This window comes from Urocitellus parryii, chromosome 6 (assembly GCF_045843805.1).
Source record: "Urocitellus parryii isolate mUroPar1 chromosome 6, mUroPar1.hap1, whole genome shotgun sequence".
In the NCBI taxonomy this organism is placed as follows: domain Eukaryota; kingdom Metazoa; phylum Chordata; class Mammalia; order Rodentia; family Sciuridae; genus Urocitellus; species Urocitellus parryii.
The window spans coordinates 193,159,663-193,181,111 of record NC_135536.1 but is presented as its reverse complement, the minus strand read 5'-3'; the positions used below and the strand labels follow the sequence as shown (position 1 = coordinate 193,181,111).

Genomic DNA, 21,449 nt, shown 5'->3' with positions numbered 1-21,449 from the left:
TGCCTCACACTTGCTAGGCGAGCGCACTACCACTTGAGCCACATCCCCAGCCCTTTTTTTTTTTTTTTTTTTTTTTAATTTTGAGACAGAGTCTTATCAAGTTTTCCTGAGGCAGGGCTTGAACTTGTGATCCTCCTGTCTTATCCTCTCCCGGGTTGCTGGGATTACAGGTGTGAGCCAATGTACCCATCAGATTGTTGGCATAGATGTAGTTTACTAAAGTTGATTTAAATTTAAATTTTAAAAATCTCATTCAGGGCAGGGGTTTGGCTCAATGGTAGAGTGCTCGTCTAGCATGTGCGAGACACTGGGTTCGATCCTCAGCACCACATAAAAATAAATAGAGGAGTCTCACTCAGAAATTACTCCCCTTATTTATGGTAGAGAATATGGAAACTTGGATAAACTATTTGTAAACCATTAAAGTCACATGTTTTGAGTTTTATCTCTTCTTTTATGTGAGGATGAAGAGGAAGCAGGCTTATTGGAGCTTTTAAAATCACAGATCTGTGATAATGCTGCTCTCTATGCACAAAAGTATGATGAAGAATTTCAGCGATATCTGCCTCGTTTTGTCACAGCCATCTGGAATTTACTAGTTACAACAGGTCAAGAGGTTAAATATGATTTGGTAAGATGGTGGTGGAGAGAAATGAAAGATATTTCCTTCCCCCCTACCCTTCCTCAAAAATGAACTGTTTGGTTTTGTTTTTAAAATATTCTTATTTTTTTCCTTTGTTTCAGTTGGTGAGTAACGCAATTCAATTTCTGGCTTCAGTTTGTGAAAGACCTCATTATAAGAATCTGTTTGAGGACCAGAACACACTGACAAGTATCTGTGAAAAGGTTATTGTGCCTAACATGGAATTTAGAGGTAATTAAAGTGTGTTAGCATAAACTTCAAAAGTCTTCCCTTCTTTTTTTTTGAAACATTCAATCTAATTGATTACAAGATGATATATTCAAATAAAACTCCTTGCAGGTTACTTATTGCCTATTTTCTAAACCAAGGCAGAAAATGGGGCATCTGTGATATAAGTCTTGCTGTAATGGGCTTGCTGTACTGTAAGGTTTGTTTTGTTTTTTCATAAAAATATTGATTAAGTCTTTCAATATCTTACACAGAAGAAATATAGGTTCTCAGTTTATGGAAAAGATTCGGTTTTGTTGATTTAGTGCTTCACCAAGGCAATACCTGTTTTTCAAACAGTGGAAAAGTGATTTAACTAATTATATACAGATCAAAACCCACTTGGTTTGTGTTTAAAGTTAAATAGTTCTAAGAGCCTCTATTTGTATGTATGCCTTTTCTCATAGTTGTAAAGAAAAGTAGTGAAGATGGAAGGGATTAGGTTTTATATCACAGTAGTCATTAGAGAAGTGATTGCTTATCAGTCTGGAACAAAATGGTAAATTAAAGACAGTAGATGTGAGGTTTTATTTCCTTCTGTGTTTTCTTAAAACTACATTTAAAGGACAGATCTTTATTCTGATATTGTCTGCTATTCTGCTACTTGTTTAAATGACTTATCAAAAAATGGTGAGTATGGTTATTTTTGTTTTTGTTTGTTTTAATGTCCTTATTTGGAACAATATAAAGTCAACATTCCTGGATTGATCTCCAACACCCACTTTTGAAAGTTCTTTTTTTTTTTTTCTCTCCTTTTTAGTTTTTAGTTGTGGGTGGGCACAATATCTTTATTTTATTTTTACGTGGTGCTGAGGATCAAACCCAGTGCCTCACGCATGCTAGGCAAGCGTGTACCACTGAGCCACAACCCAGCCCCCCCAATTTTGAAAGTTATTAGTGAAAGTCAATTCCAGGGACACTCAGTGTCTCAAAGCTGTGTGGATTACCTAATACTAGTTTTTCATTGTGATGGTTTCTACTCAAGGAGATGATGTAAAGAGTATTTGAAGAAGTCATTAGATAGGAAAGTGTGCTTCGCTGTATCTTCTGGAAATGATTGTAAATTTCAACTTTCTTTGTAGCTGCTGATGAAGAAGCATTTGAAGATAATTCTGAAGAGTATATAAGAAGAGATTTGGAAGGCTCTGGTGTGTATTTTTTTTTTTTTTTCACCACTTTTAAGTCTATTTTCCATGGGGAGGAGTAGGAGCTAGGATAAGGATTTGTACTAACAACAGTATTCCTCCTTTAACTTGAACAGCTTTAAAAAGCAGCACTTATATGCCCTGCTCAAAAGTATCAAATTGAATCATTTGCCCTTTTTTATATTCTAGGTAATGTTTATGATAATTCTATGAACTCCTTGGTTTTATTCTCATTTTGTGTTTCTTATGGAGGGAGACAATATTCTTTTTATGATATGCATTGTTGACAGTTATTGGGTGGCAATTTCTTTTTTATATAAGCTGGATCACTTGTTTGCTGCTGCTTTCTTTCTCCCAAGATATATTTCCTTTTGACTTTGTAGATATTGATACTAGACGAAGGGCTGCATGTGATCTGGTTCGAGGATTATGCAAGTTTTTTGAGGGACCTGTGACAGGAATCTTCTCTGGTTATGTTAATTCCATGCTCCAGGAATATGCAAAAAATCCATCTGTCAACTGGAAGCACAAAGATGCTGCCATTTACCTGGTGACATCTTTGGCATCAAAAGCCCAAACACAGAAGGTAAATCTTTTCAGTGTAGTTTTCTTTCTGTAACAGAGGTCAGTAACCACAGAATTAAAAAAGAAATAATCTCTCTCTCATAATACAATTTGTTTCACAAGATAACCTATTGGTTCTGATAAAAAAAATACCAGAGAAAGATAGCTTTCTCTTATGTATTAAGCACTTAAGTTTCTTTGTTTTTTTTTTAACATTTATTTTATTTATTCATTTATTTAAACCCAGTGCCTCACATGTGCAAGGCAAGCGATCTACCTTTGAGCCACAACCTCAGCCCCAAGCACTTAAGTTTCTTTACAGATGCCACATTTGTTATTGTTATGTTTATACACTGACACTCACTGTATAAACATGGTTAACTTGAACTTAGCTATTCAGTTTAGACAAGTTTCTTTGTTGTCTGTTAAGATAATCTTGTTTTATATATAAACTGTATTTTGAAATGTTCATCTGCGTTTTTATTGTGCTTTTCTAAAATTGATTAAATATCTGCTTTGGTTATATATGCAGGCATTTAGTGTTATTTTACCCCGTTACAAATTTCCTTTTCAGCATGGAATTACTCAAGCTAATGAACTAGTAAACCTGACTGAGTTCTTTGTGAATCATATCCTCCCTGATTTAAAATCAGCTAATGGTGAGTTTTGTGGAATATTTTCTTTCTTACAACTTGTACTATACCTGAAATTTTTATTTGTATCAGTATACTATGAAGTTATGACATAATAAGAACTCTTTGTGTTACCATGATACTCAAAAAAAAATTTTTTTTAATTTTTTGTTGTTGATGTTGTTGTAGATGGACATGATACCTTTATTAATTTATTTTTATGTGGTGCTGAAGATCAAACCCAGGGCTTCACATATGTGAGGCTGGTGCTCTACCACTGAGCCACAACCCCAGCCCTGAAATTGACTTTTTAATACTTTTTAATGTGTGTAGTACTTGGTATTGAACCCAGGACTTAGTGCTTACTAGAGAAACCTCTACCTCTGAGCTATATCACCAGCCCTTTTTTAAAAAGTAAAATAAATTTAAATTTACATTTCTTGCTAAGTTATCCAAGCTGACCTTAAATTTGTAATCTTTTGTTTTGGGTGGGACTACAGATATACACCACCTTGCCTGGCTCTGAAATTAACTTTTCTTCTTCTTCTCTTCCCCACCCCCTTTTTTTGTACCAGAGATTGAATCCAGAATCACTTAACAACTGAGCCATATCCCTGGGCCTTTTTTCTTTTCTTTTTTTCTCCTTTCTTTAGAGAAACAGGGTCTCACTGCTGAATTGCTTGGGGCCTTGCTAAGTTGCTGAGGCTGTCTTTGATCTCAAGGTCTTCCTGCCTTAGCTTCCTGAGCTGCTAGGATTATAGATGTGCCCGGCTTGAAATGAACTTTTTTTATTATTATTATTATTATTTTTTTTTTATTTGTTGATAGACCTTTATTTTATTTACTTATTTATATGCGGTGCTGAAAATCAAACCCAGTGCCTCACATGTGCAAGGCAAGCACTCTACCACTAAGTTACAACTCCAGGCCCTTGAAATTAACTTTTTTTTAAATGAGTTGTAGATGAACACACAGTATCTTTACACACAGGATCGAATCTACTGCCTCACACATTCGAGGCAAGCACTTTACCACTGAGCTATAGCCCCAGCCCTTGAAATGAACTTTTGATAGAGAGTGTGTTGTTTATTTGGAAGGAAGATAGGGTTAAGTGGACTGAATCTTAATTTGTTATCATGTATCAACAGGAATTATTCTGTGGTTTCCTTTTCCTTACCATTTGAAAAATGAAAACTCTTTCCAGGCGCGGTGGCACACACATGTAATCCAAGTGGCTCAGGAGACTGAGGCAGGAGGATCCTGAGTTCAAAGCCCGTCTCTGCAACGGCGAGGCTCTAAGCAACTCAGTAAGACCCTGTCTCTAAATAAAATACAAAATAGGACTGGGGATGTGGCTCAGTGATCAAGTGCCCCTAAGTTCAATCCCAGGTACCAAAAAAAGAAAAAAAAAGAATTCTTAAAACTTGAAGTACAATTTCAAAGTGCTTGTAACTGATAAATAAAAACATATATATATGTATTATATAATATATATTATTATTATTAATATCTTTATTTTATTTATTTTTATGTGGTTCCCAGGGTTGACCCAGTGCCTCACGCATGCTGGGCAAGCGCACTACCATTGAGCCACAACCCCAGCCCAAAACAGATAAATTAACAACAGTTTTCCTATTTTTATGAGTGTGTATTATTCTAGATTAAGATAATCCCGCCCCTTTTAAAATACTTTTTTAGTTGTAGTTGGACACAATACCTTTATTTCATTAATTTATTTTTATGTGATACTGAGGATCGAGCCCAGAGCCTCACATGAGCTAGGCGAGTACTCTACCGCTGAGCCACAAACCCAGTACCCACTCCTTTTTATTCCCCCAATACTGGAGATTTACACTGAGATATATTTCCAGCCCTTTTTATTTTTTTATTTTGAAACAGGGTCTCACTAAGTTGTCGGGCTGGTCTCGAACTTATTATCCTCTTGCTTCAGCCTCCTGCGGCCCCGGGGGATTATAGGCATGCACCACTGTGCCTGGCAAAATAATTCCTTTTTCAAAAAAAAAATTTTGGAAAATTTACATGTACCTAGATGTAGACAGGGTATCATAATGAGATTCTGTGTGATCATCATCCCTCTTTAATAACTGGCCAGTGTTTTATCCCTTTCATTGATTTATTTTTCCACCACTAGAGTAATTTAAAGCAAATCTCAGAAAGAATGATCTTGATTCACTATAGCTGGTATTCTGGGAATGTATTTGCACATGGCCCAAATCACTTTTTTTAAGTTGTTGATGGACCTTTATTTTTTTAAAAAATTTATTTATGTGCAGTGCTGAGAATTGATCTCAGTGCCTCAATTGTGCTAGACAAGCACTCTACCACTGAGCTATAGCACCATTCATTTTAATGATTGTACACGTAATAAGTGTTCATCTGTTTAGAAGCTTAAAGGCAAGGGGAAGATAAAATTGTTTATAATCCTGCCTGAATTAGTGGCTACATAGTAGGTCATGATATAATTAAGTATACTTTAATTACTTGACATTGTAGTTTTTTAAAACTCATTGTTGTCACTCATTTGGAGAGTAACTATCACTTACATAACTTTAACTTATTTTTTTTTAATAGTGAATGAATTTCCTGTTCTTAAAGCTGATGGTATCAAATATATTATGATTTTTAGGAATCAAGTAAGTGCCTTTTTATTTGTTACACCACTTAGGAGTTTTATCACAAATACCAACTTCTCTAATCTGTGCCATCATATTTGATATCTACACCTAACCAATCCAACCTTAACTCTTTAATAACTTAGGATTTCAGATGATGCTTGATTTTCCTTTGGCATCTTGCCTTTTTATAATGGCTTCGTTAAAAATTTTACTTATGATTATGTCTCAAATCTCTTAATTTAAAAGAGATCCTTTCCCCTCCCACTTGTAAGCCTGTTACTTGTCAGTCATTCATCTGGAAAGTCTCTTGCACTCTGCTGATGGCTGATTGCACCCCCATGGTACTCTGGCTTGTTCTTCTGTTTCCCTGCATGCTTATGTATTGGTAGAGTTGGAGATTTGAATTGGGAGGAATGTGAATGTATTATAAGTACCCTTTGATTTCATGAGGACATATACAGTGACTTATGTTTACTTTTAGAGTGATTGGTGGATTCAGGTGAAGAACTTTCCATTATCAGTTTTTAATTTCATTTTAAAAATCAAGGTATACTTTGTATAATATGAAATTCACTATCTTAACATTTATGTACTTCAGTGGTATATTCATTATGTTGTACAACCACCACCTCTATGTTGTTGTAGATATTAATTACCAGTTCGAACAGGAAACACAGGATAAATTTTTACCTGCCTCCTCCCTCCCCCATTAGTTTTCATAGTAATGAGCTGGTGCCTTAGCAACTCCCAAAAGATGACAGGTGAAGGTTTTAAGGGTATTGCAGTTGTCCATCTTTGGGCCTCTTCACATAGGTTTCTGTCTTGTCCTCAACCCAGGAGCTTTTAGTAGCCTCCATTCTTTTGTATATAACAAGATATTCCAGGCTCTTGTACATTTCCTGGCCAGACCTAAATTAGCCTGGGGAAGGGGCGTGTAATGGTCAAAGATATCTGTGAAAATTTCATTAGTAGTCAGAAAAATAAATGTGTACTTTTAATTCATTTATATTTTGTCTTTTTTTAAAAGGTGGGAGTTTTTATTTAGAGATCATTATGTCTGAGTACTAGGCACATTACTAAAGAATTACCACTGGTTCTAGGCTTTTTCATAGGGGAGAGCCCGAAAATACATTGACAATGAAATAAAATTGTTCCTGATTCAATTTAAGATTATATAAGGTATTTTAAAACTTTTTAAAATGTTACATTTATGTCTAAATTACTTATTTGCCTTATCCTAAAATGCATAAGTAGTTTCAAAATAATTACCAATATTTTCACAATAGTAAGACTATTGAATGCAATTTGATTTTTTTGTGGTCCTTTATATCCTTGGGATATTAGCCAATATACATATAGTTCCCCCCCCCCAAAAAAAAGGATTAAATTATCTTGAAATTATTCATAAATATGACTTAATATTAGTGAAATCTTACTCTGCTTCTCCATGATCTTGCCCTTCTATGGCATGTTCACTTCTCTATAAGATTTTGCTCTGATGACACTTTTGTGCTCAGAGAAAGAATTGGAAGATAGAGTGAGAAGGCCAATGGAGTCCTGATGTGGAGGTAGAAATTCTGACTTCTCTAAATTGTCACCTCCCATTATAACAGAGCTTGAAGAAGAGGAGAAGAAAAGACTTGTTTCTAACATCAGTAAATCCTTGTCTTCAGATGATCTTTTACTCAAAGATAGCATTCTTGGATTTAGAGCATGTTTATTATTTTTTAGGTACCAAAAGAGCATCTATTAGTCTCTGTTCCTCTCTTAATCAATCATCTTCAAGCTGAGAGCATTGTCGTTCACACCTACGCAGCCCATGCCCTCGAAAGGCTGTTCACTATGCGTGGACCTAACAACACCACTCTGTGAGTTATGGATTCTAGTGGGTTAGATATTTTTAGCTTGGGGCAGGGGTGTGTAATGGTCGAAGATATCTGAAAATTTCATTAGTAGTTAGACAAATAAATGTGTACTTTGTCTTATTCCAAAAGGATTTGAAGCAGCTTACCAAATAGATACCTGCTTGCTTTATTTATTGTTTATTTAAGTGCTGGGGGTTGAAACCAGAAATGCTTTTCCACTGAGCTACATTCCTAGAACTTTTTATTTATTTCGAGACAGGGTTTCACTAAGTTGCCGAGGCTGGTCTTTGAATTTTGTGATCCTCCTATCTTAGCCTCCCAAGTCTCTAGGAACATAGGCATAAAATAGATGCATTCTGACAAGAATAAAGAAAAATAATGGTGGTAAGATTAATAAATAGAACTGTATATCTGAAGATCCTATATTGTAAAAGAAATTCCCAATTTTACCTGGAGTCTTCTAACAGCCAAGGGAAAGAGGGAAACAGAGACCTAAAATACAGTGTCTATGCGATTTAGATGAAAACAAATCATCAGAAGGCCTTTCAAAAGGAGGTCTTCAGTTAAGAGTGCAGTGAGGTAGTGGTACTCTGAGTTCTGAAAACTCAAACGGTTGAGTCAAAGTGATTCTCTGGAGACCAAGAAAGGCGCTGTTCTGGCCTGATCCAAGGATGGGATGTGGACAAGCGCCTGTGATCCCATCGACACACCGAGCCCAGACGGGAGGATCACAAGCTCCAGGCCCGCCTGGGTAATGAAGCAAGATGCTATCTTAAAAAGATTTAAAGAACAAAAAATAACTACGACGAAAGAAAAAGGATGGGGGGGGGGGCACTGGGGGTGTATGTCATTGGTGGAAAGCCCCAGGTTCAGTCCCCCTGTACTTCCCACCTAGTCCCCCCAAAAAGGCTGAGGAATGGTGGGCTGCTCGTGTTGTGGCCATTCTGCACAGTGTGTTCATGGAGATTGAGCTCTGGGCAGGAGACGGAAGACAGTTGCAGTTCCACCAAGAATTTGGTGTAGATGCTCTTTGGTCACTTGAAGGGTTGAAAGGACATCCTTTTGAGAGAGTCAAGCCATTAACCTGTCTTCGGGCCCAGAACTGATGCAAAAAATATCTGCTCCACCCCCAGGAAAAAACAGACACAGATCCCTGAAATTTGAGTGCTGTTCGTGTTCCTTGAACAACGAACCAACGATGCCCTTTGCAGTTTTAGATGGTTTTAGGTTCACCTGGTTTCTTGGTTTGATCAATTGTGTTTCATCCCACATGTGCCTAATTTGGAGCTTAACATAAGTACGTGTAAAAAATTCTTCCAAAGCTGTCTACCAACTGTCGGTGGTGGGAGATGGCTCAGTTTTATGCCAAGAAGTATGATTTAGTAGTTGCCAGGGGTATTCCTGTGATGAGCTCAAGAGTTTGTAGTGACTGAAAGCTGTTTTTTCATCTATAGTTTTACAGCTGCAGAAATCGCACCGTTTGTTGAGATTCTGCTAACAAACCTTTTCAAAGCTCTCACACTTCCTGGCTCTTCAGAAAATGAATATATTATGAAAGGTAGGCCTTCTCCCTGGTGTACAGATGTGACTAAGTGTCTGACCTCAGAGCACAAGGGTAAACCCTCAATATTGTTTACCTAGATATAGGTAGGTTTAAATATTTTAAAGTAAAAATAATGGCTTGTTTATTAATAACTGTTCTCAGAACCATTTTGCCTATGCTTAATATTGAATCCCTTACAGAAAACATAGTAAACTGTTTTTTCTTTCTTATGTTGAGTTTGTGAGGGCAAATATCAGATCATGTGGCAACTTTGCCTGTGTGCTGCACTAGGGCTCCGTGAAGCAGGGGTGCGCATGACAGGCTCCCAGGGTTCCCTTAGGAGAGCGCCCTGGTGCCAGCTCTAGCTCAGGGATAAGCTTCATTCTCTTAACTGTTGCATCCCAAAAACAGAGTGTCTGGGTCACAGGAAATGCTTTCCAAAGAAACTGGCCCTGATCCTTCCTGCTTGGGTCCCGACTCCTGGGGAGTCTATTTGTGCATCTCAGGGTGTTTGTGGGTTTCCAGCGCCTTGAGCGTCTATGGTCTTCGTCGCTGTGTTCCTGGGGGCCCCGGGAATGAGCAGTGTGACGCCTGCTCTACCGCACAGCTGTGTGGGTGAAGCAGGACTCGGCCAGCCCAGGGCAGGCAAGACCACCCGTCCTGCACCCCTCTAACCCTTCAGGGAAGCACACAAGCAGTGGGAAGATGAGGTTGTTTAGAATCCTGCTTGAGTTGGTGGCTACACAGTAGCTCATTTCTCCGGGAAGTGCTGTCCAAGCTGAGGTGGACATGCTAGGTGCCTGGCCATCAACATTTATTCTGGAAGTGACGTTTGTGGAAAGAGAACTGTCACACACAGTTAGCTTGCAGATACATTTCTCTCCCATGCCAAATTGTTTTAGGCATCTGTTAATGAGCAACATTTTTATAGTATGGACTCTGATTTTATATGTATTTTCAGATTTTTTTTCTTGGATTCCTAATCTCTTTTTGAGGGAAACAGGCGCTTTCGCTCTCTGTCTGCTCCGGGCCAAGGTCCTTCTAGCTAGGGCTAGCCATTTCTGCCAGTGGTACAAAGTGAGAAGCCTGAGACAGTCCCTGCCCACACCTGGCGGCTGCTCCTTCCTTCTCTTTGTCCGCCTCTTGAGTCATCTAGTTATTTTTTATTGTCGCTTTTAAAAATCTTTACATTTTGGGCCTTCTGGAGGTACTCAGTATTCCCCAGCTAAATTTTGTTGTCAACCCCTGTCCTATAACAGGAGGGGAAATTTACTTTTAAATGCAGAGAGCTGTTTTGGGGGGTATTTGAGGAGTTAGTGGGCTTTCCCCCTCCAGTCACTGTTTTACCCTAAGGTTTAACTAGACTCTTTGTTTTGCTCTTTTTGTATTTTACAGCTATCATGAGAAGTTTCTCCCTCCTGCAAGAAGCCATTATCCCCTATATCCCTACTCTCATCACTCAGCTTACCCAGAAGCTATTAGCTGTTAGTAAGGTAACGGCCGATTTTGAAAGTGAGGGGTTTTTCCCTTGCTCCAAACTGTTGGGGCCCTTGAACTCAGGCCTAGGTGAAGTGTGGGGGAGGGTGTGTGCCTTCTACTGACCAGCAGCTGATACGCTTTTCTGAAAGCCGAGGATAGAACAGGTCGTCCTTTAAGTATAGACTCAGATTTTGTTCTCATTGTAACACCTTTGTGTAAAAAATCAAGAAAGTACAAATGAACTAAAATTTAGATGGGAGAAGGTAAGCTTTGTATGGGTATTTATCTATAAAATGACAAACCAGAGTTCTTGTGTCTCTTGTTCCTTGCTCTTACATCCCCAAAATGAAGTTCACTCTTTGGCCAAAATTTTAGATATTTTGATTCATGTGTAAATATTAATACTAAATTTTAAAAATAAAAAATGATTTTGAGGTGGACGATTTTTACAGATGCTAATTTCTAGCTATGCTATGACAAGATAAATTCATATGAAGTGTGGGAGGGACTTGAGAAACGAGTAGTTATTTTTCAACTGAGTTTTAGGTAAAGAAACTACTTGGGCTGGGGGGATGGAAAGAGAAGAGAATAGATTCCCTGTCGCTGCCCGAGTACACTCTTGTCGTTTGGCTTAATGTGCTTGGTATGCGCTCCTTGCAAGGTGAATTTTCATTGGAGGAAAATAATTTCCTTGCTTAAAAAGAAAACTGAAAACTGCTGGGTATGGAGGTCATCCCTCTGTGACACGGCATGAGACCCACTGGTTGTAAGATTCGTGCGGAGCAGGACTTGGTGTCCCAGCTCTCCTCAGGTCCTACATACACCACTGTCTCCAAGAGCACACAGGCGTAAGACTTGTCTCCAGGCTAGGGGCTGGGGCTTCTGAAATCACTTCTCTTACAGTGGACTTTTGACCATAAAAAAAAAATCCAGCAGGGCTGGGGGTGTAGCTTAGTGGGAGCGAGTTTGTCCAACATGCTTGAGGTCCTGGCTTCCATCCCCGGTGCTAAGAAGAAGAAAGAAAGTAATCCAAACAAATAAGTATTAATTTAGTGGATTTTTTTCCCTTAATACTCATGTTTTAAGATATGTTTTAGAAAGGTTAGGTGTGTTTTATGTTTAATGATATTTATTATAGTCACTTGGATTATGAGAGTAATTAGGTTTGGGGGATTCTCTTTGGTTTTTCTGATTTCAGAACCCGAGCAAGCCTCACTTCAATCACTACATGTTCGAAGCCATCTGCTTGGCCATAAGGATAACCTGCAAAGCCAACCCTGCTGCTGTGGTGAACTTTGAGGAGGCTTTATTTCTGGTGTTTACTGAAATTTTACAAAATGATGTACAAGGTAGGGAAGCTGCGTTTTGGTGATGGGCGGAAGCCAGATGGTGGCACTTTGCGGCTCTGCAAGGTGCGTCTGCGCCCTAGAGCCACTGCCTCTGGGGCCAACGGCTGCTTCTACTTTGTTTGACAGAGTTTATTCCGTACGTCTTTCAAGTGATGTCTTTGCTTCTGGAAACGCACAAAAATGACATCCCGTCTTCCTACATGGCCTTATTTCCTCACCTACTACAGCCAGTGCTTTGGGAAAGAACAGGGAACATTCCTGCCCTGGTGCGGCTGCTCCAGGCGTTCCTAGAGCGCGGCTCCAACACCATAGCCAGCGCCGCGGCCGACAGGATTGTGAGTGGGCGTGTTTAGATTCCAATTTTCAAAGGCAGCTTGAAGAAGCTAGGAATGGCAGGACTTTAGTTTTTCTTTGTTTAAAATAGTTAAACGTTATAAAATGGAAAGTAATAAATAGAAAATGTTAATGTATGGTTTAATCCTTGAGTTATTACTTACGTGTATTCATGGCGGCGGGGGGAAAAAAGGCAGAAAGGTTAATTTCAAGAACTTAACTTACGGGCTTTTTACAGTGGGATTTCCCCCCTACCTTTCAGAAGTAAGAAATAAAGAGAAAAGGAAAGTAGAATATTCAGCGTGAACCCTTTTCAAAGTATGTATCGCCTGATTGGGAATAATTAATCCTTACCTCTTAAATTGTTTATCATTTGATCTGTTGTAGCCCGGGTTACTGGGTGTCTTCCAGAAGTTGATTGCATCAAAAGCAAATGACCACCAAGGTTTCTATCTTCTAAACAGTATAATAGAACACATGCCTCCGTGAGTATGACTGCATGACCTGTGCACTTCATCGGGTTTTGTTAGGTGCTCAGAAAAATGCTGGATTTTCATTGTTGTTTATTCAATTCTTTAGTGAATCCGTTGACCAGTACCGGAAACAAATTTTCCTTCTACTGTTCCAAAGACTTCAGAATTCCAAAACAACAAAGTTTATCAAGAGTAAGTAAATTATTTTGGGTGATTTACAGCAGCAGATGGAAATTAGCCTAAAACCCTTAAACTTTGCGATTAGAAAATGTACTTTTTATCCTTTGTAAGCTTTGCATAGAAAATACCTTGAAAATGTGTTTTGCTAACTGTAGTTTCAAACTGGTTATTATGCTCCATAGTTTGCTTTATATTAAGTTTAGGTATTAAAACCTTTTTCCAGTGGAAATAGTATAAAGAAATACAAATCAGAGATTGCACATAAAGGTTTATAACATAAAGACAGAAATCTCTAGGTTAAATTGCCTCAGAAGATAAATGCAATGCCAAGGGTAGTTGGTGGTTTAATGATTTTGCATGGGTGGTGAGTCCTTCTCTGACATTCTGCATTTTCTCTTAACAGGTTTCTTAGTTTTTATTAATTTGTATTGCATAAAATATGGGGCGCTAGCATTACAAGAAATATTTGATGGTATACAACCAAAGTAAGTTGGGTTTTTATTAAATTTTGTTTTTAAAAGAGTATGGTTTGACCAGTATCTATTTAAGGGGTGATTTCATGGTTCTTGGTTTGGGGGGTAGTTAGTATCTTTGTTGTTTCTAAAATATTCTTAGGTGTGGAATTGTAAAGAAAAAACCCTGTGATCATTTTCCTAATTCTCAAAAGTTCCCTAACCTCTGGCATTCTCTCTGCTATGTCAGATAACACAAAGTACTGTTATCTTTATCTTATTTTTTTAGTTGTAGGTGGACACAATACCTTAATTTTATTTATTTATATGTGGTGCTCAGGATTGAACCCAGGGCCTCTCACGGACTAGGCGAGTGCTGTACCGCTGAGCCCCAGCCCCTCATAGAATTTATTAAAGCATAAAGTGTGAAGGATTTTGCATCTTTTAGAATTGTTGAAAACAGTTACTTCCAGTGTGTTTTCAATAATGTATAATGATTGGCCAAATCATTTTTTAAAAAATAATGGGGCTGGGGATGTGGCTCAAGCGGTAGCGCGCTCGCCTGGCATGCGTGCGGCCCGGGTTCGATCCTCAGCACCACATACCAACAAAGATGTTGTGTCTGCCAAAAACTGAAAAATAAATATTAAAAAATTCTCTCTCTCTCTCTCTCTCTTTAAAAAAAAAATAAGTCATTAACATGGACACTTAAAGTTATATAAGCAAACAAATTTGTGAAGTTTATGATCCAGAAATGTTTTAAAACCAGTCACTGCTGATGGTGGAATGATGGGGTCATTTGTTTTCAGCACAGGGGATTGAACCCAGGGGTGCTCTACCACTGAACTGGGTATTCCCAGCTCTTATAATTCTTTATTTTGAGACACAGCTAAGTTGCCTGGGCAGGCCTTGAACTTGCCATCTTCCTACCTTAGCCTTCAGAGTCACTGGGATTCCAGGCATCACTGTGCTTGACTGATTGGGTGGGTGTTTGTTTTTGGTACCAGGCATTGAACCCAAGGCACTTAACCACTGAACCACCTCCCCAGCCCCACCCTTTTTTTTCCTTCTTTTTCTTTTTTCTTTAATTTGATATCTTGCTACGTTGCTGAGGCTGGCTTTGAACTTGTGAACCTCCTGCCTCAGCCGCCCAAGCCACTGGGATTGTAGGCTTGCACCACTGTGCCAGGCTCTGATGCTGTAGTTTAAAAGCATAAAAGACCAGAACCAAACAAAGCTGCAAAGCTTCTCCTTCCTAATCATGTGGGTGATGTTTATTCACAAAAGATGATGGCAGTTGGCCATAGGGTAGAGGTTGATAAGGAGGTTTTTGGTTCAGTTAACCAATAATAGGAGACTTTTTATTTAGCAGTTTACTCATTTCATAAGGAGTCAGTACAAATAAAAAATATTCAACCCTATTTATAGTGGTAATATTAGTTAACATTGAGTGTTTATTTTGCTATTGGTTAACAGAATGTTTGGAATGGTTTTGGAAAAAATCATAATTCCTGAAATTCAGAAAGTATCTGGAAATGTAGAGAAAAAGATCTGTGCTGTTGGCATAACCAAATTACTAACAGAATGTCCCCCAATGATGGATACCGAATATACCAAGCTGTGGTAAGTGCTCCATGCCGATGTCTTTGTGAGATTACAGCCCCCTTTCCTGTGACTGCAGAATCAACCAAGCCTGTTCCCACAGGGCAAGACAGTTGAGTTCTGATCTCAGCTTCTCCCCTGGTACTCTCACGTCTAAGCCATGGGTTGTGCATCCCTCTGAGCCCATAAGGGTCCTGTTTTATGGTTATTCATTGTGGTGGATCACGGGCCTTCTTCAAGGGCTGTTCTAGATGATTTCCAAGACTGTTTTGTGACAGCCTTAACCAAGAAAGCCCTGCCAAGCCGTCTTTTGAATTTAGAAGTAGGAACTTTGGGGGCAGGAGAGGTTCCTGCCTGTCAGCACAGGTGTCTCAGTGGCTTTCCTCTTCTTGACCTCTCACCTCTGCTTCTTCCTTTTGGATCTACTCAGGCGACTCTTCCCCAGAGTGATCTGGCAGCTGAGTGCTCACTTTTCTAACTAACCTCCTATCATTCAAGCTCCTTGGTTTGGTTTAACAATGAGCTGTTTCTTAAAAATAAATTGAGGTGCTCTTGCCAAAGGAGTTGAAGGTTTCTGGATAGGAGTAAGCACTGTGGCCATCTTACTTTGAAAATTCCTTCCTGCTCCTCAGACTAGGGAGTCTAGTGTTATTTCTTGGAGGAGTTGTTGCTTTTAAGTCTTTGAAGTGTTTTCTCGAGCTTTTGTCTCGTTTTCTTCCACACTAGGACTCCTTTATTACAGTCTCTGATTGGCCTTTTTGAGTTACCCGAGGATGACACCATTCCAGATGAAGAGCATTTCATTGACATCGAAGACACCCCAGGTTACCAGACTGCCTTCTCCCAGCTGGCATTTGCTGGGAAAAAGGAGCATGACCCTGTAGGTCAGATGGTGAACAACCCCAAAATTCACTTGGCACAGTCACTTCACAAGCTGTCTACCGCCTGTCCGGGAAGGGTAGGTGTCTCTGTGTCATAGAGCTTTGGCTGGTGGAAGTGAGAGGACAGTAGAGTGGTTAGGTGTCTGTTTCCACTGGGCAGGTGACCATACTGCAGCCCACAGAGTTTAGAGCTGAGGTATATTTTTTAATTTAAATGATGAGCCCTTTTTCCGTATTGTATACAGCAAGTATATTCTAAATGAAGGTTTTAGGAGTGAAAAGAAAAGGAGAAAAATCCTTGAATGGAAATGTGTTTCCCAGTATGAAATACTCCTGTTCTAAACCGTGGCACTTGTAGACTTTTTTACATTAAATGGTGGATCGTGGCACAAATCTCCTGCAGCTGTGTAGCTGTACTATGTGTGACCTGATTTTGTCACACATAGTACAGGTCTTCAGACATAGAAAGAGCTCGGTAACCTGTCACCGACTCGGCTGTGATGGTCACCAGGACCTGGCCCTGTCCTCTCATTTGTTTTTGTTTTTTTCTTTGTAGAGAATTTTAGAACAAGTGTTAGACATCATGTCATTTCACCCTGAATACTTCATTGTGCCTCGTCGTGAACCAATAAGGACTTTTCCAGCATGTGGTTTCCCTCTCTTGCAGGTTCCGTCCATGGTGAGCACCAGCCTCAATGCGGAAGCGCTCCAGTACCTCCAAGGCTACCTCCAGGCAGCCAGTGTGACACTGATGTGAGCTGCGTTTTCCTAACTGGCTAAGCCCAGCACAGTTTCTTAGGAAATCACAGACTTCTGAGCACGGTTGCATTTAAACAAAAATGCAAGTTTTCCTTTGAACGTGTCATAGATTCCATCTTGTAAAGGATATTAAATGTTGCTTTAAGCTGAACCTTGAGCAAATTAGGTGGTTTGTGTGATCCTAAATATAAGTGGGTGGCTTTTCTAGTTTTCAGCTTCGAGGGATAAGTATTAATAGTTCACTGCCTGACATTGATTTGAACGTCTGCATGAATTGGATAATTTTAAGTTTTTGCAGACACCAACTGTGGAGGCTTCTTCTGTTACTAAATCCTTTCTTTTGAAGCTGTTGCCATTCGTATTTCTCTCACCCTTTATAGTTTTTTTGTCTGTTTTTCTTTAAGCTTTTATTGGAAATGTAAGAATCACTTGTGTAACTTGCCAGGCAGCACACATTTAATAGTTACAAGTCTGTAATCAGCAATAAAGTAAACCCTAAGACGTGCATCTAAGAACATCATAAGTAAGGGTAGGTTCTCGGTGCTCTCTGATACTTTTATAATGAAGAACTTCTTCAGATTCTCCCCCTCCCCTCTGGACTCCATAAAATCCTGATTTCTAAACCTGTTCAATCCCAATTAATCTTTTGTCTGTATGCACACATACCCACACACACACAGGGACCGGAGGCATGTGAATTTAGGACTGAACCCTGGGCAACAGCATGAGTTTGGGACAGGCACTTACTGCTGTGGGGGACGTCCTCTGCTGGCTCCACAGGTGGGCACCGGACAGTGCCTGAGACAGTGGGATGGTGAGATCTTGCCTAGTCCCCTTCCTTCTGAAGGTCAAAGGTGTCTTGACTTCCGCTTCTTGGAACCTGAGGTCTAGGGCAGCCAGGCTGTACTGGCTCTCTAGTGGCCTGGCCTGGCCTGCAGAGTTCTGTAGGTCTGTTTTTAGGGAGTGGAGAGTCAGAATATCTAAATTTGGTGAGGCAGTTTACTTGGGCTGGATTGGTCACTTCTCCACTCATCGTAGTGGATTTATCAGAGAAGGTATTGATTCCTTTTTTCTTTCTTTTCAATCTCATGCACGTGGCTTGAATGTTTTTATGTATTGTTTTTGTAGTGCTGCTGGAGAAGTTTCTAGTAATCAAAGTGTATTTCCACCATCAGATCGCTCTGGTGGTTTTCACACAGCAGTGGATATAGTACTGTTTGGGCTTACGTGCTCATTGGAAGGATATTGAGGTGTTATTGGAGTCTATTTTTTAAATATAAAGAATTTTTAAAGAAAGCCTTTAAAAAGCTGGAAAAGAAAATTGACGGTGATGGCTCGTTTGCTCCGGTTTTCTCGGCCTGGCTCTTGCTGATGCTGTGGGACAGTTAAAGTGCGCAGCGAGAACTGTTATGGAGGGCGCCGGCTCAGCATCTGGAACTCGGGATGGATCAGTTTCTCTGCATTTTCCTTCCTCGGGTTGAAAGATTGAGTAGACGGTTTAAAATGCTTTCTGTTGAGGCTTCTCATCTGAGGCAGCTTTCCCAGTTGGCTTTTAAAGGTCACGTTGACACACGGCAGATTGCAGTGTTGGAGGGGCATTTTGCGCAGTGATTCTAGTTCAGTGGTGATGTTCAAGCTCTAGCCATGAGGAGCCGGGCTCCGACAGCAGGTCTGTTACTGTGACCTGGAGCAGATGACTGGACCCTCTTCTGAAAGGTGAGCGGATACTGTCCACCTTTGAGTGGTTGCCTGGCTCGGTGGCACACACCTATAATCCCCAGTGGTTTTGTAAACTGAGGCAGGAGGCTCGTGAATTTGAAGCCAGCCCCAGCGTCTTAGCTAGACTGTCTTTAACTAAATGTTAAAGTGGCTCAATGGTTAAGTGCCCCTGAGTTCAAACCCTGTACTATTAACAGGAGAAAAAAAAGGAATTTAACCTTTTCAGGATAAGCACTGGACGGACATAAAAGCTGGGGCTGAGGCCGGGACCAGGCTGGGAGGGGGTTCTCCTGAGCAGCGCTGATACCGCCTCATCCTGCTGGTGATGCCACAGCCCTGGCAGGTGAGAAACTGCAGAATGCGTCTGGGCCTGGACCAGCCCCACACGGGGTCTTTGTACACTGAAGGGGGGCCACTGTCAATTTTCATGCTGCTGCTGGGTCCACTGGTTCTCTCTGCTATCTGATCATCTTTTTACAAACTTCTTTTTTTCCTTCTAGACAAAACTTTAAATACATTTAAAATATGTATTTGTCTTTGAAAACTTGGGTGATACAGAAAAATATTTAAAAATTAAAGATCATTCAAATTCCTGTTTGAAACCCTGATTCGTTTTCTTTTTTCCCCTAAACAGTTGGTATTTTGCCTACAGTTCTGTTATGTTTAACTTTCTAAACATTTAATGTTCCCTGGTAGATACAGCCATCAGTGGGTGTGCTCTGTCCTTTGATCCGTCTACAGCAACAGCCCTCATTGGGCACCTTGGAGGGGTACTTGATGGCCAGCTTTGGAGGTGAGCATCCTGTTTGCTCCATGTCTGTGTCCCACCCCCGCCAGCCGTTGGGCCAGCACCACGTGCATCACGGGGGACTGCACAGCGCACCCCGATTCACGCGGGCCTTTCTTTTGCTGCCATTTTGAGGAGTGAAAATAGCATTTCTTTACCACGGGGGTTAACCACCCTGGCATTTAAACCCATGGCATGCACAAGGTGCACCAGACCAGTAAAGAGCCTTGGAGCTGAGCCAAGGCTGCTGGGCTGCTCCGAGGCCACATCCTCAGCCCTGGCCACCTTTCCAGTTTGTACGCCTCCACTTTCCCATGTTGACATCAGTGGCATTTCATTCTGTTAGAGCTATTTCCTGTGCTTTGCCTGCCCTTCCCTTTTAAAAGCTGAGAGCGAGCACAGTGCCTGAGTTGGTGTGACCGCACCATGTGCGCGCCCAGGTCACATCTTCCTCTCTGCACCATCAAGAGAGCACGTGACTGTCAGGCCACGTGGACGGCAGGCCTCCCCTCGTGCGCCTGCGTCCAGTGCTCAGAGGCCATCTCCATTTCACCTTGTCACCTTCAGATTGTTTGTAGTCTTCCTGGAAAGCACCAGCGTCCTCTCAGATCTGAGTGTGTGGCACTTGGGGCCGCTGCCCCTGCTCTGTGGGCAGATGGGTGCCAAGCCCCACTGGCCTGTGATAGTCAATTCCTGGGCCCTGGCTTCCTGGGGGGTCAACAGGATACACCCTCCACTTTGTTTGCTGATGGCCCCCCTTCCCATGTCCCGTGCTGTTCATGTCTGTGCTCAATAAAGCCGGAACCCCGTGTGTCCCCCCGCCCTTCTCCTTTGGTTTTACTTTTTTTTTTTTGTCCCCCGAATTGAACCCAAGGGTGATTAACCACTGAGCCATGTCCCTTCCCCCCACCCAAGTTGTCAGTGGACTGTCTGTATGCAGTGCTGAGAATGGAACCTACCACCGAGCCACGCCCACACGCCAGCCCTTTTTAAATAATTGAGAGAAAGGGTGCCCCTTAATTACTGACACTGACTTTAAACTTGTGATCCTCTGGCTTCGGCCTCCCTAGCCGCTGGGTTGGCGCACACCACCATGCCTGGCTGTTGTTTGGTTTTAAAGTGTGTTTTGGTTTGACGATCAGGTTTGGCAGAAGTCAGGGGCAATCCCTTGATGAGGGCATGTAAGAACCCTGGATGCTCCTTAGTGTACTATCAGCTGCCCTGTTGACTGGGAGCCCCGCCCACATCCCAGCAGCAGTCCAAAAAGCTGAATATTTGTTCTGAAACCCAAATCCTTGTTTCTTTAAAAAATACAAATACAGTGGCTCAGGTATGGGACTCTAAGGCAAGACTTGTTCTTCATGAACCCTTTGAAAATAACTTGTGGCTTGAGCAACACTGGCCATAGGCTAATGGACACCCCCACCCAGGGTGCCACCACCGTTCAGAGTTTGGGATTAGGGTTTGGTGCTGGGGACTGATTCAAGGGCACTTTACCACTGAGGTACATCCACAGTCTCCAAGATGTCACTGGGATCACAGGAGTGCACCCAGCATGGGAGCTGTTTTTATATGAAGCCATTTACTTCTTGTGCTTTCTAAGAGGGAAAGGCTTGAGTGTCTGAAGTCTAAATGGGCAACGTGAAAGGCACTTGTCCATGGAAGGAGGGGAGCGTCTCAGACATGATGGTAAAGGAGACAGACAAAATGGGAGGGGGTTTATCATGCAGATGGAGCCACTCTTTTTGGGTCTGGAGGGGGAGTGATGTACTGGGTTTCTGCAGCAAATAGCAGCTGAGAAAATATCCAAAGTCTCTCCAGGTGGGTCCAGCAGGACAGGAGGGATGTGGCAGGCCCTCGATGAAGCAGACCATGGTGTTGTAGGGAGGCCAGGCAGAGCCCCCAACCCCCAGGCATCTCACCCTCCTGCTGTGAGCTAGCATGCCCCCCCCCAGCCCTCCCCTGATGATGTTGAGGAAGCCCAAGTACCTGTGTTCAGGATCAGGTGAGTGCTTCTGGAATCCAGATGCCCAGGCCACCCTCCATTTTGCCAGAAGCAAGAGGATTTACAGGGCAGGTGCCACCCAAAGGAGCACTGGTCATACTAGAATAGTAGTGGGAACTCGGGGCTAACGCATGT

General features: G+C 41.2%; 1 protein-coding gene across 2 annotated transcripts in view; it reads left to right on the top strand.

Moving 5' to 3' along the window:
* Cse1l (chromosome segregation 1 like) overlaps positions 1 to 19,115 on the top strand; it is a 46,164-nt gene extending 27,049 nt beyond the window's left edge. For both annotated transcript variants that reach the window (XM_077799528.1, XM_026390933.2), the window contains 17 exons: positions 464 to 631; positions 745 to 874; positions 1,993 to 2,058; positions 2,439 to 2,641; positions 3,194 to 3,278; positions 5,844 to 5,905; positions 7,619 to 7,755; positions 9,207 to 9,310; positions 10,691 to 10,788; positions 11,973 to 12,123; positions 12,250 to 12,458; positions 12,844 to 12,941; positions 13,036 to 13,121; positions 13,513 to 13,594; positions 15,038 to 15,184; positions 15,890 to 16,121; positions 16,712 to 19,115. In XM_077799528.1, coding sequence (XP_077655654.1) covers positions 464 to 631; positions 745 to 874; positions 1,993 to 2,058; positions 2,439 to 2,641; positions 3,194 to 3,278; positions 5,844 to 5,905; positions 7,619 to 7,755; positions 9,207 to 9,310; positions 10,691 to 10,788; positions 11,973 to 12,123; positions 12,250 to 12,458; positions 12,844 to 12,941; positions 13,036 to 13,121; positions 13,513 to 13,594; positions 15,038 to 15,184; positions 15,890 to 16,121; positions 16,712 to 16,801 — 2,148 coding nt within the window. In that variant the 3' untranslated portion in view covers positions 16,802 to 19,115. The remainder of the gene's footprint in view (positions 1 to 463; positions 632 to 744; positions 875 to 1,992; positions 2,059 to 2,438; positions 2,642 to 3,193; positions 3,279 to 5,843; positions 5,906 to 7,618; positions 7,756 to 9,206; positions 9,311 to 10,690; positions 10,789 to 11,972; positions 12,124 to 12,249; positions 12,459 to 12,843; positions 12,942 to 13,035; positions 13,122 to 13,512; positions 13,595 to 15,037; positions 15,185 to 15,889; positions 16,122 to 16,711) is intronic.
* The last annotated feature ends 2,334 nt before the right edge of the window (positions 19,116 to 21,449 follow it).